Source organism: Pseudorca crassidens, chromosome 20 (assembly GCF_039906515.1).
Source record: "Pseudorca crassidens isolate mPseCra1 chromosome 20, mPseCra1.hap1, whole genome shotgun sequence".
Lineage (NCBI taxonomy): Eukaryota > Metazoa > Chordata > Mammalia > Artiodactyla > Delphinidae > Pseudorca > Pseudorca crassidens.
In genome coordinates, this window is record NC_090315.1 from 60711902 (window position 1) to 60726031 (window position 14130).

Genomic DNA, 14130 nt, shown 5'->3' on the forward strand with positions numbered 1-14130 from the left:
CCAGGGATCGAACCCACGCTCCTGGCAGTGGAAGCGAGGAGCCCTAACCACAGGACTGCCAGGGAAGTCCCTCTAGTGGCTGTTTTTAAGAATGCTCCATGAAAAAGAGGTAAAAGTAACCTTTCACTCTCCTCTTCATCCCATGTCCTGTTGCCTGGAATGAAAACGTGAGGGCTGGAGTCCTAGCTGCCATCTTGGACCATGAGGCTAAGGGCCACCTCCTAGAGATGTCAAAGCAGTCAGCTGGAGGGAACCTGGCTCCCTACGTATTTTATGGAGCACAGATGCCATTCCAGCCCCAGGGCCGACTCCTTGTACACTCCAATGTTGTTTAAGCCACTGTTATCGTAGATCTGAGATTCTAATGAACAGTATGCCTCAATTTTCACAGTTCTCTACTTTAGCCAACTCTGGTGACCAGCCACCAGCAGCTGAGCATGTCAGTCTAGAGAATGTTCCCCACACACACCAAGGAGTTTCTGTCATCCAGGAGGCACAGAAGAACAACAGCTCATCTTTGCAGCCACTTACTATATCCAGACCCTGTACTGAGTGCTTTGAATGAACTGTCACATTTAATTCTCCCCCAAACTCCATCCTGTTCGACTGAATGGAGGTGCTGGGGCACAGAGGAGTCCAGCATTGTCCTCGGTCACACGGCGAACAGGAACACAACAGGACTGCGCACTCCAGGCTGTGGCCGAGCCCAGCCCCTCCCCCTCGTGGAGCCTGCTGAGGTCCAGGGGGAGCAGCCCCCCAGGCCCAACAAGCCCACCGTGGAGACGGTCCACCCACAGGGCCCAGTCCCCACTTCTGTCTCCCGCAGCAGTGGCACAGTGCTTTGCAAAAGACTCGTCTTTTATTTAGAGACATAAAAGTACCACTTCATGGTAAATGTTTCCTTCCTATCCCTTAGAGGAGAAAAGGAAAAAAAAACTTAGCATCTTACCTCAAAGGAACATTCAACATTTCTTTCATTTTTTTTGTGTGATAATCCCTTCAGGTCTATCTTTTCAACACTCACTGTAAAGGTAAACAAAACAAAACAAAACAACAACAAACAAAATTATAAAAATGAAGTAAGAGCTTGAAGTACATATGATTAGTTTGCATTGATACATTAGCAACTTTTCACAGTACGGCTCCCAACACCCGGCCCCGTCTCCTCCGTGGTGGGTGAGCTCGCCAGGAACGAAGAGGCTGCTCGCGCGGGAATGGAAGGCGAAGTTGAAAGTGACACAGAAAAAACAGGCAAAAAATAAAAACAAATCATAGAGAAGAAAGAGATCGGTGCTTGAAAATGCACAAGTGCACAGGCCATAATTATAACTGAAGATTAGTTATGATCTGTTCTCATTTCTGAAAAACTAATGCTCAACGTTTTCCACAGTGATTATTTAGAGACACAGTTGCCCAGAACCTCTCACTGGCATCTCCTCATCTCCTCCTTCTAGGACAAAGCCAGGCTGGAGGTGTGAGGAGAGCAGCTGCGGAGGAGACCCTGCAGACCCCCAGCACTGCCTCTGCAAAACAGAGCAAGGACGGGCAGAGGCCGCAGTTGCACAGGTGGACAGGGATGAGAAAAGGTCGTCACCGTTAGAGTTCCAAAGCCATCACCTCTGCATACCTCCCTTTTCACACGCAAGGGTGCATTTTTTTCTCCTCAAAAAAGAAAATGATACAATTAAGCTTCTAAGCCCTTAAGCTTTAAGATGCAAATATCTGAGCACAAATATTTGTTGAAAATAAAACAGCACTTATCAAACATGATGTAGTTTCCAAACTCCCAAACCACATTAAGGTACGTATGTCCTATTTCTGATTCAAATACTAAAGTTTCTCAAGTACCGAGTTAACTGATTCTTCAAGCTTGTGAACCTTGGGCAGGCACACGGGCAGTCAGCTCTTATGCGAAGACCCTGGCAAATGAGGGAGGCTTTACTTTCTGAACAGCACACGCACCTTCTTGCACTATTTCTCACCGACATTTCCAGAGGTCCCTTGGCTGTGCACTATGGGGATTTCTACAAAGCTTCAAAACATGTCTAGCATGACACACTCAACATAACTTATTAAAGCTATTAAGTTACACTTTCTGCAGACGCCCCATCTCCTGGTCGGCCATACCTTCCATAGTTTTCTCCGGGCCACCCCCAGAAAGCTTTGTGCTCAAAAGTTTGGAGGGAAAATCTGAGAAACTCCTTTTTGTAGGATGCCCATGTACATTAGCATATTAAAGGCTCTGAGAAGTCCTGCAACAAATAAATCTACATTTTTAAACCACAATTCCTCAATTTCTTTGGCCACAGAACTCTCTCCTCCCCTAACACGTCTGAGCACCCCAGAGAGCAGCGAGCAGCTCTGTGCACCGGGCTTCGGGGAAGGTTCTAACCCTGCACTGCCCACGGCTGCAGCCACTGACCACACGGGACCACTTAAGTTGGTACTAATTACAATTGAGTAAAATTAAAAATCTCACTCCTCGGTTGCACTAACCGCATTTTAAGCGTTCCCACACGTGGCTAGCAGCTATACCATACTGCAGCAGACACAGAAGCCCGGTCATCCCAGGGAGCTCTACTGGGCGGCACTGTTCTAAGCGAGGGGCAGGCAGGCTGCAGGCTGCCCTCAGCCTGTCTGCCTGTGTAAACAGGCTCCGGGGCACACAGCCACGCCGTGGGCCGACGTACCGTCAATGGGTGCTCTCCACCCCGCGACGGCAGAGCCCGGCGGCGGTGCCAGACTCCGCACGCTTCCCAGAGCCAGAAATACTGACTTTCTGGATCTTTGCAGAAAAAAGGGTGCCAATCCCTGCCCTAAACCAACAACTGTTCATTCACCAACTCGTCTTACAAAGCTCCTGCTGTGTCCCGGGCTGTGTTCCAAGGGCTGGGCACACAGCGATCAGCACCGTCCATGGGTTCTCGCACTCACAGAGGTTACGGCCTGTTGGGGAAAAGCGCTTTCACGCCCTCAACTTTCCTCACGAGTCTCCCTAATTTTATAAAGTTGCATCGGGGTTGATAGGGATCTTGGGAGACACTAGAACCCATTTGGTTTAGAGTAGTTTTAGCTTAAAATAGCTCACAGGAAGGAATTACTCTAAAAAAAAAAATAAGAATGTTTTCTTCCTTTCTGGCAAAACAAAGAAAACACTACATTTAGCAGCTGTGCACTGCCCGACCTCACTCAGTGAAACTACTCACTGTTCCTGTCTGACTTCCCCAGTCAGATTGTCAGCAAATAAACAGCTCTTATGTTTTCCCAATCACTATTTTTAAAAACTTACCCACAATGACCTCACCCTAATCCAGATCCTTTACTTTTTTAAACAACAGAATATACAAAGTCAATGAATACAGAAAAATGTTATTCGGCATTTTCCCAGGCCACAGAACACCAACGTGTACCTAAAAGTTCCAGGACTGAGTATGAGGATTTATGAAAAAAAAGAAAAAAACCCCAACTGGACTGAAAGCGGGAAGTGACTCATATCTGGACAGGAAAATGTGAAAAGCAGATGAATGTTACTCAGCTGTTTTCAAATAAAAGAGGCATTTTGGACCACAGGACCGAAATGCTTGTGAGACCTCTTCAGAATCACCAGCCCACCTGACGCGGTGTTCTGTGTCCGCGCCATCGGCCCTCTGCAGGCAGCTGCAGCGGCCCCGGCACTGCCAGGATGGCTCTGGACCACATACACGGCCGGCTGACGAGTTCTGCTGCTTTTCTCTTGGTGCCGCGCCCACTGTGTGGCCACTCGGGGCTCTGAGGGTGGGAGGACGGCCTGCTGGGGCGGGGGCAAGGCGGGTGGGAGAGATCGTGCAGACGGACTTCTGTAGCAGATGCGAGTGGCGACGGTGGCTAACACAAGGGGCAGCTGGGGGGTGCTGAACCGGGCGGGCTTCAAAGGTGTGTAAGCATACTCTCGATTTTGGAACTATTAAAGACTATGTTTATAAAAATTAAAACATGAAAAATGCTTATAATATTACCTGAAAAATTATAAACTGTATGTATAACATGATTATAGTTGTTTAAAATGTTAAAGAAAGACTAAAAATAAATTATCAAAAATGATAGGGTTGGGCTTCCCTGGTGGCGCAGTAGTTGAGAGTCCGCCTGCCGATGCAGGGGACGCGGGTTCGTGCCCCGGTCCGGGAAGATCCCACATGCCGCGGAGCGGCTGGGCCCGTGAGCTATGGCCACTGGGCCTGCGTGTCCGGAGCCTGTGCTCCGCAATGGGAGAGGCCACAACAGTGAGAGGCCCACGTACTGGAAAAAAAAAAAAAATGATACGGTTAATTGTGTTTGGTTGTGGAATTACGGGTAGTTTCCCTGCCAAATTTCTGTAATGCGGTTTCATAATTTTAGAGTGTTTACCTACACGCATATAAATTTGTTGACGACCCACTTAAAGTCTACTGGTAGATAATGCGGCCTCCCTCCCTCCCACCACCCTCGTGAGCCCTGCAGACTGTGTCATCTGTCACACACGAAGTCTCAGTACTTTCTGAAAAGGGCCAGCAAACTTGTGTCAACTTGAGGGGCTAGATACCAAACCATCACCTGCAGGGAGAGAACACATCCGAAGACAGGATTAGCACCAACTGGAAAGACCCCGAGCCCAAACGGGCGCGATGGGAAGAGCGCTAGGGGGCTGGGAAGGACGTGAGCCTCGCTGGGGTCCAGACTGTGCAGAGGCTCAGGGCAGGGCACCCAGGGCTGGGAACCCGGGACTCGAGGCCACCAGCCTGCTCTCACGTAGAGATGCAAAGAGCAAGGTGGTGTGCTGTCTGCTTTTAACATTTCGTGTGTTCAAACCTTTCTTCTTTTCTTATTCACGACGTACACCAGGAATTCTCCTCAAATCTTACAAGTTAGAGCACACCGCCTTCACTAAGATGTGTAATTGCACTGAACTACCATTTTTATAATTGGATCAATGCCTAATTTAAAAACCAGAACACTAACGTAACTGAAAAAGGAGGGAGGGAGGGAGATGTGCATAGAAGAGACTGTAAAAGGCCCCGCAGTAAGAGCCCAGGCAAGCATCCCCAAAGGCCTGAGCGGGGTCTGGCGGACTCACAGATGGACCAGAAAACCACTCCCCGGACCTCAGCCAGGGGAGCTCCTGCGAAAACCGCCACAGCCTAAGGGCCACCAAAGGCCTTCAAACGATCTACAGGAGCTGATGGCCGGCCACCTCACACCGAGAGAACACGACACCTAGAGATGATGGCTTTAATATGTCCCAAGAATGCGGCCCTCTTTTGGAACATTTTCCCTAAAGTCTTCTGGAAAAAACCAGGTGATTGGTAGTTTTCTGCCAATTATGTGTTTTACTTGATTTCAAAGTATCTTTATGAAACAGCTTAATTCTGTACACTCAATAACAAGAAACCACAAATTACCAAAACTGTGCCAAAAGAAAGCAGAGTAAAGAGGGTATTATTCACGAGGAAAGGCAAAGATGGAGACAGTCATGTTCCAGCACAACACCGTCTTCTCTCGAGTTGTATACAACAGTACTCAGTGTCTTCATACTTAAAGACTAATATTTGAGATGCCTCCAGCTTTACAATCGTTATTACTGAAATCCAGTTTTCATCTAAAACTTGAAAACCTGTATTCTTAAAAGTCTCAGGTGAATAATGACGTTCCTAAAATATCAAGTTACTTTCTCACTTTCATTTAGTTGTCTGTGTTGATGGGAATAATTTTTTAAAAACACTGCTTCTTTTAACTGTCCTTAAAATTCAAACATACACTACTATGCTGATTAAACTGATCCTCTTTCCTACATCTTTTTAGGTCATGTTATATTTAAGAACTCTGTAACTTATTTTTCTTTGATTTTTTTATCATCTAGCTACCTTGCATTAATTTGATTTGTCAGTTCTCCAGAAATATAGAAACAAAAGCAGTACATGATCCAGAAAACATAAAGCTGACAGAACATATTTCTAAAGCAGCAAAAGTAGGAGACGAACACACATGCCATTGGAGCGGTTAGTGACACGCACTTGAACCCAGGGCCTGAGGAATTCACTTGCTTACGTATTAAGGCAAACGTTTTATTCAGCCTTAGTACGCACGAGGCACAGGAGCAGCCGTAAGTGATGGAAAAAGGACACAGTTCACAGCAGTGCTGTGGGGCTAGACCTCAAAGGGAAGGGCCCAGCGGGCAGAGCGACACGGGGGTCAAGGCCCAGGGATGACAGCACCTGTGCTGGACGAAGCTGTGCCGTGGCGGAGACGGGTGACAGGAGGCCAGGGCAGAGAGGACAGACCCACAACCCACTCGGCAGGGCTAGGGAAGCCAAGGGGCTCTGCAGTCAGACAGGCTGTCTGAAACATGACACTTTCCAGCTCCGTGACCTTGGGCGCAGTTATTTAATCCCTGAACAAAACGTGCTCTGTGGGACTGCGGCATCACCTGGCGGGCTTCCACAAACTCCAAGTGGCTTCCCGAGGAAGGCTGTACCTGAAAATCTTCACAATCAATAGTACAGAGAAAAAGGTAATGCTTTCACTTCATGTGTACTTGAGTTTCCTTTTCTACTCTCTTCTAACACAAGTGTTGGGATCTCAGCTTATCTTAGGAACACTGCTTATCTGTGACTCAGTTCTCCTGTCTGTGAAATGGGGACTGTTGTTAGAATGAACCAGCTCATACCTGAGCCCCACAGGTTCTTAGGAAGATCAGATGAGTTAATGTATGTAACGAGCTTGGACACCACCTGCCAAGAGCAGTCAGGGTTTCAGATTGTCCTTACTGCTGTCCCCTGAGCTTCAGTACTGAAGAAATACAAAAATCTGACCTCTTTACAAGCTAAATTGTGTCACTGAAAACTTCTAAGAAGCAGAGACAACCCACAACAGAAGTGGGATACAGAAAAGACAGCAAGAAAACTTTAATAACACTCAGAGTGGCTTCAGACTTTCCGAAGAGCAGTAACAGGGCACCGGGGAAAGTGCGAACGACAAAACCAGGTTTACCTGCTGGTCAATTTCTGGGCGGAGGAGACCATCATCCCCATGACCACTGGCTGGAGAATACCATAGATAATTAGCAAGGTCTGCCTATTCTCTAAGGATTACGATGTCTGAGCGCAGACAATAACGGTCCTACCACAGATCTGCCTTCCCGCACCCAGGCACATCGGCAAGAGAGTGACAGACACAGCCGTTCAACTGGCAATTATATTAAAAAACAGGAACGAGGGGGTCTTGATAATTGTGCCTACAGGAAAAAGCACAATGGTGAAGGAAAGGCCTTCCCCTTAAGACTGCGAGGGTGTAGGACACAGGCTCCAAAGGTGCGGGGACGGGCTGGGGACAAAGGAAGCAACGCTCCATCGGGAGGCGCTCCTCCCTGGGCGACACATGCAAGGAAGAAGTCCCTTGGAGCGAGTGAGCGACAACCACCCACCCGGAAGCTGAGGTCCTGCTGTGTCTTCAGAAAGACTGACCCTCCAGCTGAGCCAGAGGTGAGCCGACCATGCGCTCCCAGGGCTGCTAGGAGCGCAATCTTCCCCCCCCACACACCGAGCGCGTTTCCAGGCATCCGCGCCTGGCTCTAGACCAGGAGGCCCAGAGAGCCCTGTCTCTCCCCAGCGAGCCCCCCAAACCCCGCACAGCTGGCCGGGGGACAGCCAGCCCGACTCTGTCTAGTGTGGCTGCACAAAGCCAGACCTTCAAGAACCAGGGAGCTCGGCCTCCTCCCAGACGTGCCCTGCCGTCTCCAGAGGTGCACTGTCCACACTGAGCTAGTGCAACTGCATGAAATAAATCTAAAAGTTCAGGTCCTTACTCGCGTGAGCCACATTTTCCAGGCTCGGAAGGCACGTGTGGCTGGTGGCAACTGCCTCAGTGCAGAGAGAACATACCGTTACTACACAGAGCGCTACAGGGCGGCGCTGCCCTACAATTCAGGACCCACTGCCGTGTGGGGCGGGGAAAGGCACAACAACTTTCACTTTTTCCCCCTTAATAAACATCAAGATGTGAGATGTTTACAGCCGAGATCCACTCGTGTGTAACTTGCAGAATTTAGAAAAACAGTACATCTCACTAAGACTAGCATCCCCAAAGATGTGAGAGCATTTAACCAAACGCCACTGCGAACGTCTCCCCCTACATCCGACGCTGCTCCCCTCTGACCCTGCAGACCAAGCGCTCACCTCTGGAGTGCTTCCCTCCAGGCCTCTTGGGCAGCGACTCCTCAGTGGAATGCGCGGATGTGTGCAGGGCGTTCTCCAAACTGTTACCGACACTGCTGACGGGGGTCTCCGTCCTGGGAGTGACCTCAGGGGACAAAAATAGAAACATCTTATTTTCTTCCATGTAGTTCATATGGAATGATTTCCATTTTTATTTAAAAGACATTTAAGTTTATTGTATCTTCAAACTTTTCTATAAAATGTGTATTGCTAGTGCAACTAGAAACCACTTCCATCAAAAGACAAAAATTTCACCAACCCAGTCCTCACCACTGAAACTTAAAAACATCCCCAGTTTGAGCAAACGTGGAAGTTCATGTCTTGTGCCAGTGGTTCACTCGCTGGATAGAAACTGTTAACCAAGCCATCAGGAATCATATACCTATATGTGAGGTACAACCTGATTTTTTATTTCTTTAAATCATAGAGTTTCCTATAAAATTAATTACACAGCAGAACTTAATACAGTCCTTCTATAAATCTTGAAAAAAAATAATAAAATGCTCTAAAAAAACCCAGTAAAGAACAGAATACAACTTGATGTATTGGGGGGGTACATTTCTAAAAAGCAGATTCTAAAATTACAATTCCATTTCTGGGAATCTGTCATACGAAGTACTTACACGTGAGAAAGATGTGGGGCGGGACGCTCACTGCAGCATTTGTAATAGTAAGATACTGAAAACACCTTAAACAGCTACTGATAGAGACCCAATAAATAAAGGACTGCTGCCCACAGATCCCCACTCTGCACGATAAGGAAAGCTCACCTAGACCAAGTGTCCAAAAGAAGCCAGAAGGAGTGTTCCCTGCCCCCTCCCGTCTTAGGGTTACAGTGAACGTGTCCATGTGTAAATAAACAGTCAGGGCCCGGAAGGATACGGCAAACTCGTAACCGTAAGTGATTTCAAGACATGAGAGGAGGCTCTCTTGGGCAGGGTGGGGAGGGTGCAATAACTTTCTTTTTTTCCCCGTAATAATGACCAGTATTTGAAAATTTTATAGCCAAATATATTTACTACTTGTAGGATTTAGAAGAATAAAAATGACCAATGCTTTAATGTCTTCATATTCACAATTTAATGTACATCAAAATTTCAAAGGACAGTAGAGAAAAATTAAAATTTTAAAGTTTATCAAAAGAGGTGAGTTTTAAAAGGTGGAGAGGGGCTTCCCTGGTGGCGCAGTGGTTAAGAATCCGCCTGCCAATGCAAGGGACACGGGTTCGAGCCCTGGTCCGGGAAGATCCCACATGCCGTGGAGCAACTAAGCCCGTGCGCCACAACTACTGAGCCTGCGCTCTAGAGCCCATGAGCCACAACTACTGAGCCCACGTGCCACAACTACTGAAGCCCGTGTGCTAGAGCCCGTGCTCCACAACAAGAAAAGCCACTGCAATGAGAAGGCCGCGCGCCGCAACGAAGGAGTAGCCTCCGCTCGCTGCAACTAGAGAAAGCCCGCGCCCAGCAACGAAGACCCAACGCAGCCAAAAATGAATGAATGAATGAATGAATTTAAAAAAAAAAGGTGGAGAAACACCATGCTACATACACAACAAAGGAGAAGATCTGGGAAAAAGTGGAGCATGCCTTCTGGTCCCAACCCTGACCCGTGTCAGGAAGCTCTCCGGCCTTCACTGTCCCTGGTTCTCCTTGTTACCTGGACAGCAGGTGGGCGGCAGCACAGCCCCATGCCCTGCTGTGTAAAGCCCGGGCCCAGGGCATCAGGCAGAGGCAGAGGGCGTGGAGCAGGCGGAGGTGGCACCACTCCTGCAGGGCAGGACGGTACATGCCATCTCGGAGACAGGACACCCAACCCTGCACAGACGGAGCCGCAGCGACACCACAGGCTGCCCGCAACAAGCTCCGCCTGCTCTCCCTGCCAGCCTCTGGCCAGGAAGGCCTCCTGCTGTGCACGGGGACACGCAAGGACCCCACGCAAGGACAGCAACTCACCGCAGGTCTGGTTAGTCTGCAAGTTTATGTAGCTCGAGGAAAGAACTCCTCCCCACCCAGTATTCCTCCAAAAGGTCAATTCATTTGATAACATTTACCAAGATGTTATCAAGACAGCTACATTTTTCAGTTACTTATATTTATAATTTAACTAAATTGGATTATTTCCTTAGGTGTGGCAAAGTTTCTTTCATCATCCAATGGTCAGAGTATTCCAGAAATGAACTTCTCTCCTATTAAATAAGATAATAGCACTAACGGGTACAAGTAATTACTCAAAGAGCAAGATTTTAAATTCCAAACAGTAAATATTACTTTGGGAAACAACTCAGGAGGTTACTATTTTCAGCTACACACTGAACATAACGGCAGCAGACTCCCCGCATCTGACCTGACTCCTAGGAACCCCTGTGTTCTCTTAGCTGCCCCGGCAAGTAATTCTAGGTCCTGGTCCTAAGAAGAGAGAGGCTGAGCTGTCTCAACAACCGACAACGGAAACACTGGGCCTGCTGGCCAGTGAGGAACCTCTCCGCCCCAAGCAGAGACACACATGCCCCTGCCCACCCTGCAACAGCCCAAACGGCGAGAGCAGAACGCCATCCTCCAGACTCAGCCTGTGGGGAGGTGGATGCAAGAGTGGACCAAGTGCCCTCCAGCCCCTCTGGTTAACACTGTGGTTGGAGAACGCAGCTTGTGAAGCAGGGGAAGCAGACCCACACGGGGTTCTCAGCCCTGACTGCACGGGGAACCCTGGGGCACTAAAAGAATGCAGGCCGACACCCCGCCAACCCAACCAGGACTTCTGGACTGCGGCCGGGACACTGGGGTGGTTCTTTTGTTTTGTGCGTGAAGCTCCCAGGGCCCCACGTCCAGATGTCTGACTGTCCCCAGAGGAGAACAGCGAGCTCCTTCCCTGGATTCACAGGAAAAGCTACAGGGTGTAGGTCAATGTGCCGGGGCTACGAACAGAAAGGGGAGAATCTGTGAGTTCCCCATCGAAATGTATGCACTGCATCTGACATAAATACGTGAAAGGAAACTCTTTAAAACTGTAGCTACGGGGAAAACAATATTTGTTTTCCTTGGTACTTTTTCCGCAAAGCATTTCCTCCTACTCTTCCAAATGTTCACTTTTTCCAACCAAGCCTTTATCTTTCCTTTGCTCCTTTGTTTACATTGAAAGCTGTCTTCACTTGCATTTCCCAGAAATGCTGTTTGGGGTTATTTCTGGTCAAGTTAATTTGCCCCACGTGACCTATGCAGTTCAGCTCAAGTGCTCTCTGACTCAGGCTCACAAGCAGGGCCCAGTCAGCAGCTTGGTGGACACGAGAATAAAGACTCGCTCGGTTCCCAGTGTCGCCTTCTGCTGCTGCTGGGCAGGCGCTGAGAAGATGCTCTCCGATGACAGAGCCCAGCTCAGCCTGGACGGATGTTTCCCTTTAGGCTCAAAGTCCCTTTTCCTGCAAGCAGCCGGCTCTATTTCGAAACGACGCCCGACGTGCTTGCCGGCCAGCTCACCTCCCGTTTCACCTTCACAGCTGGCCTCTCCTACGGCCCACGGGGTCTGGCTCCTGTCACGGCCCTGACATCCCCCACGGCTCCCCTCCGCTCCATCCACTGCGGCCACCGGGGGTGGGACCGATGGCCGGGAGGCCTTTGCCCCAGCTGTGCCCTCAGCCGGGAGCCCCTCGACCCCATCTCGTGCACGGCTCCGGCTCCACAGCTGCGGCCGCAGCCTGCTGACCATGCCACCATGGCCAAAACTTCGTCTGGCAACGTGCAGCTTCCTCCACTGCACCTAGCTCGTAGGGTTTTTGTGAGAATTAAATGAAAAGCATTTAAAGTAGCTAAGTGTGCTGGAAAAACAGCCAGGATTCAGTGAGATGTTAGCGGCTGCTATGACCATTGCACGTGCCGGCCAGCCATGAAGGCCATTACACAGGCTCAAGTGCCAACACACGGCGCTGTGAGGACACGTGGAGGCGACAAATGCCCACGAGGTCCCGCAGAGAAGCTCCCCTGGGCAGCCTCGAATCCGGGGGCAGCGTCCGTGCTCGACCCCACTGTCCGCACCCCGAGTGCAGCACGCAAAGCTGCACTGCTGACCACGCCCAGGGTCCAGGTCCAGGGAGCCCCACGGTTTCCACATCCCCGTCCCTGGAATCTGGGGGCTGCCTCCCCCTCTGAATAGACACTCCACCTACAGATGGACTCTTCCGTGACAAGCGATCAGCGCACTGCAACTACAGGTAGACAACTGCCCTTACGAGCAATGATCACATGTCACAGGCGAGCAGTCTCATCCCCAACCAGCAAGTGCAAATCGGTGCAAGTGTCCCAACAGCAATTAGGTGCACGTAACAGACTTCTATTACATCTGTACCTTTGGACCCACTAATCCCGCGGGGAGGAATGTATCCTAAGAACACAGCCAACGATACAAAGGTTTGTGTGCAAGAAGGTTCATCTTAGCTCTAGAAGGACAAAAATAGGGAACTCCCTGGCAGTCCAGGGGTCAGGGCTTCGAGCTTTCACCGCTGAGGGTGTGGGTTCAATCCCTGGTGAACTAAGACCCCGCAGGCCGTGCAGCGCGGCCGGAGAAAATGACATAAACATCCAGCAAGAGTAATATGTAAGGACGTAAATAAATTTACATCCAGGGGCTTCCCTGGTGGCGCAGTGGTTGAGAATCCACCTGCCAATGCAGGGGACGCGGGTTCGAGCCCTGGTCCGGGAAGATCCCACATGCTGCAGAGCAACTAAGCCCGCGAGCCACAACTACTGAGCCTGCGCTCTAGAGCCCGCGAGCCACAACTACTGAGCCTGCGCTCTAGAGCCCGCGAGCCACAACTACTGAGCCTGCGCTCTAGAGCCCGCGAGCCACAACTACTGAGCCTGAGCTCTAGAGCCCGCGAGCCACAACTACAGAAGCCCTCACACATATAGCCCGTGCTCCGCAACAAGAGAAGCCACCACAACGAGAAGCCCGCACACCCCTTCGCCACAATTAGAGAAAGCCCGTGCACAGCAACGAACACCCAACACAGCCAAATAAATAAATAAATTTACATCCATATGATTAAATATTACGCAGCCTTTAAAAAATAATTTCAGAAAATGAAAGGCACGGAGAACACGCACACTTAGATGTGTGAATTTTGTAATATATAAATTGTGTAGATACATATACCACAGGCATTGAAAAAAGAAGAAAACACGCCATAATTTTAATAGTATTTACTATCTGAGTGATTAAAAATATACTCTTCTGTTTTTCAATTTTTCTGGAAGGAACAATCACTATTAGAATTAGGGAAAAAGTTAAAGATACTAAGTCTAAATGAGAGCACCTTCCTACAAGATGCAAACAGCACGAAAAAGTCCAACAAAAGCAAGTTCTAAAGCCGCAGCTGCTCATCCCTTGCGCGGCTGTCCTGCCCCCCCCAGGCCTGGAGCGGTCTGGGAGCTGTCGGAGGTGCTGAGCAGCACCGGCAGGACAGGAAACCCCGTGGTCTAGGGAGGACGGCGGAGCTGAGGCCTCGTGGGACCGGGAGTCAGCCAAGCAAACACCTGCAGGAAGGGCTTCCAGGAGCAGGGACAGATGGGTTGGGGCCCCGAGTCTCCAAGAGCTGGACAGCAAGGCCTCCTTGGCCGAAGCTCATGAACGCCAGGGACCTCCAAGCACAAGCATGAACTCCAGCAACTACAAACAGAGTCCCTGATTTTCAACGTGTTTTCCAAGTACCACCTCTATACTGGAAAGAACAACATGTTAAATACTTCTAAGTCAATGGGAAAAAAATACATAAAATCAAAAAGAAAAGTGATTTGTAAGCATTTTACTAAAATAGTGATTATGTGTCTCTAAAACCCAGAACAAGAAAATAGATAGTTTAATAGTGAAAGCTATTTGCTGACTTAGGACAAGCGGAAGCCAGAGCTAACCAAAA

At 49.3% G+C, this 14130-nt stretch overlaps 1 protein-coding gene across 1 annotated transcript in view; it reads right to left on the bottom strand.

The window, feature by feature from the left end:
- Positions 1 to 14130, bottom strand: part of ZCCHC14 (zinc finger CCHC-type containing 14) — a 58107-nt gene that overhangs the window by 24258 nt on the left and 19719 nt on the right. Inside the window, exons 2-3 of the mRNA XM_067721387.1 lie at positions 8187 to 8310; positions 950 to 1023 (exon numbers count right to left, since the gene is read on the bottom strand). Of these exons, the coding sequence (XP_067577488.1) occupies positions 950 to 1023; positions 8187 to 8310 (198 nt within the window). The remainder of the gene's footprint in view (positions 1 to 949; positions 1024 to 8186; positions 8311 to 14130) is intronic.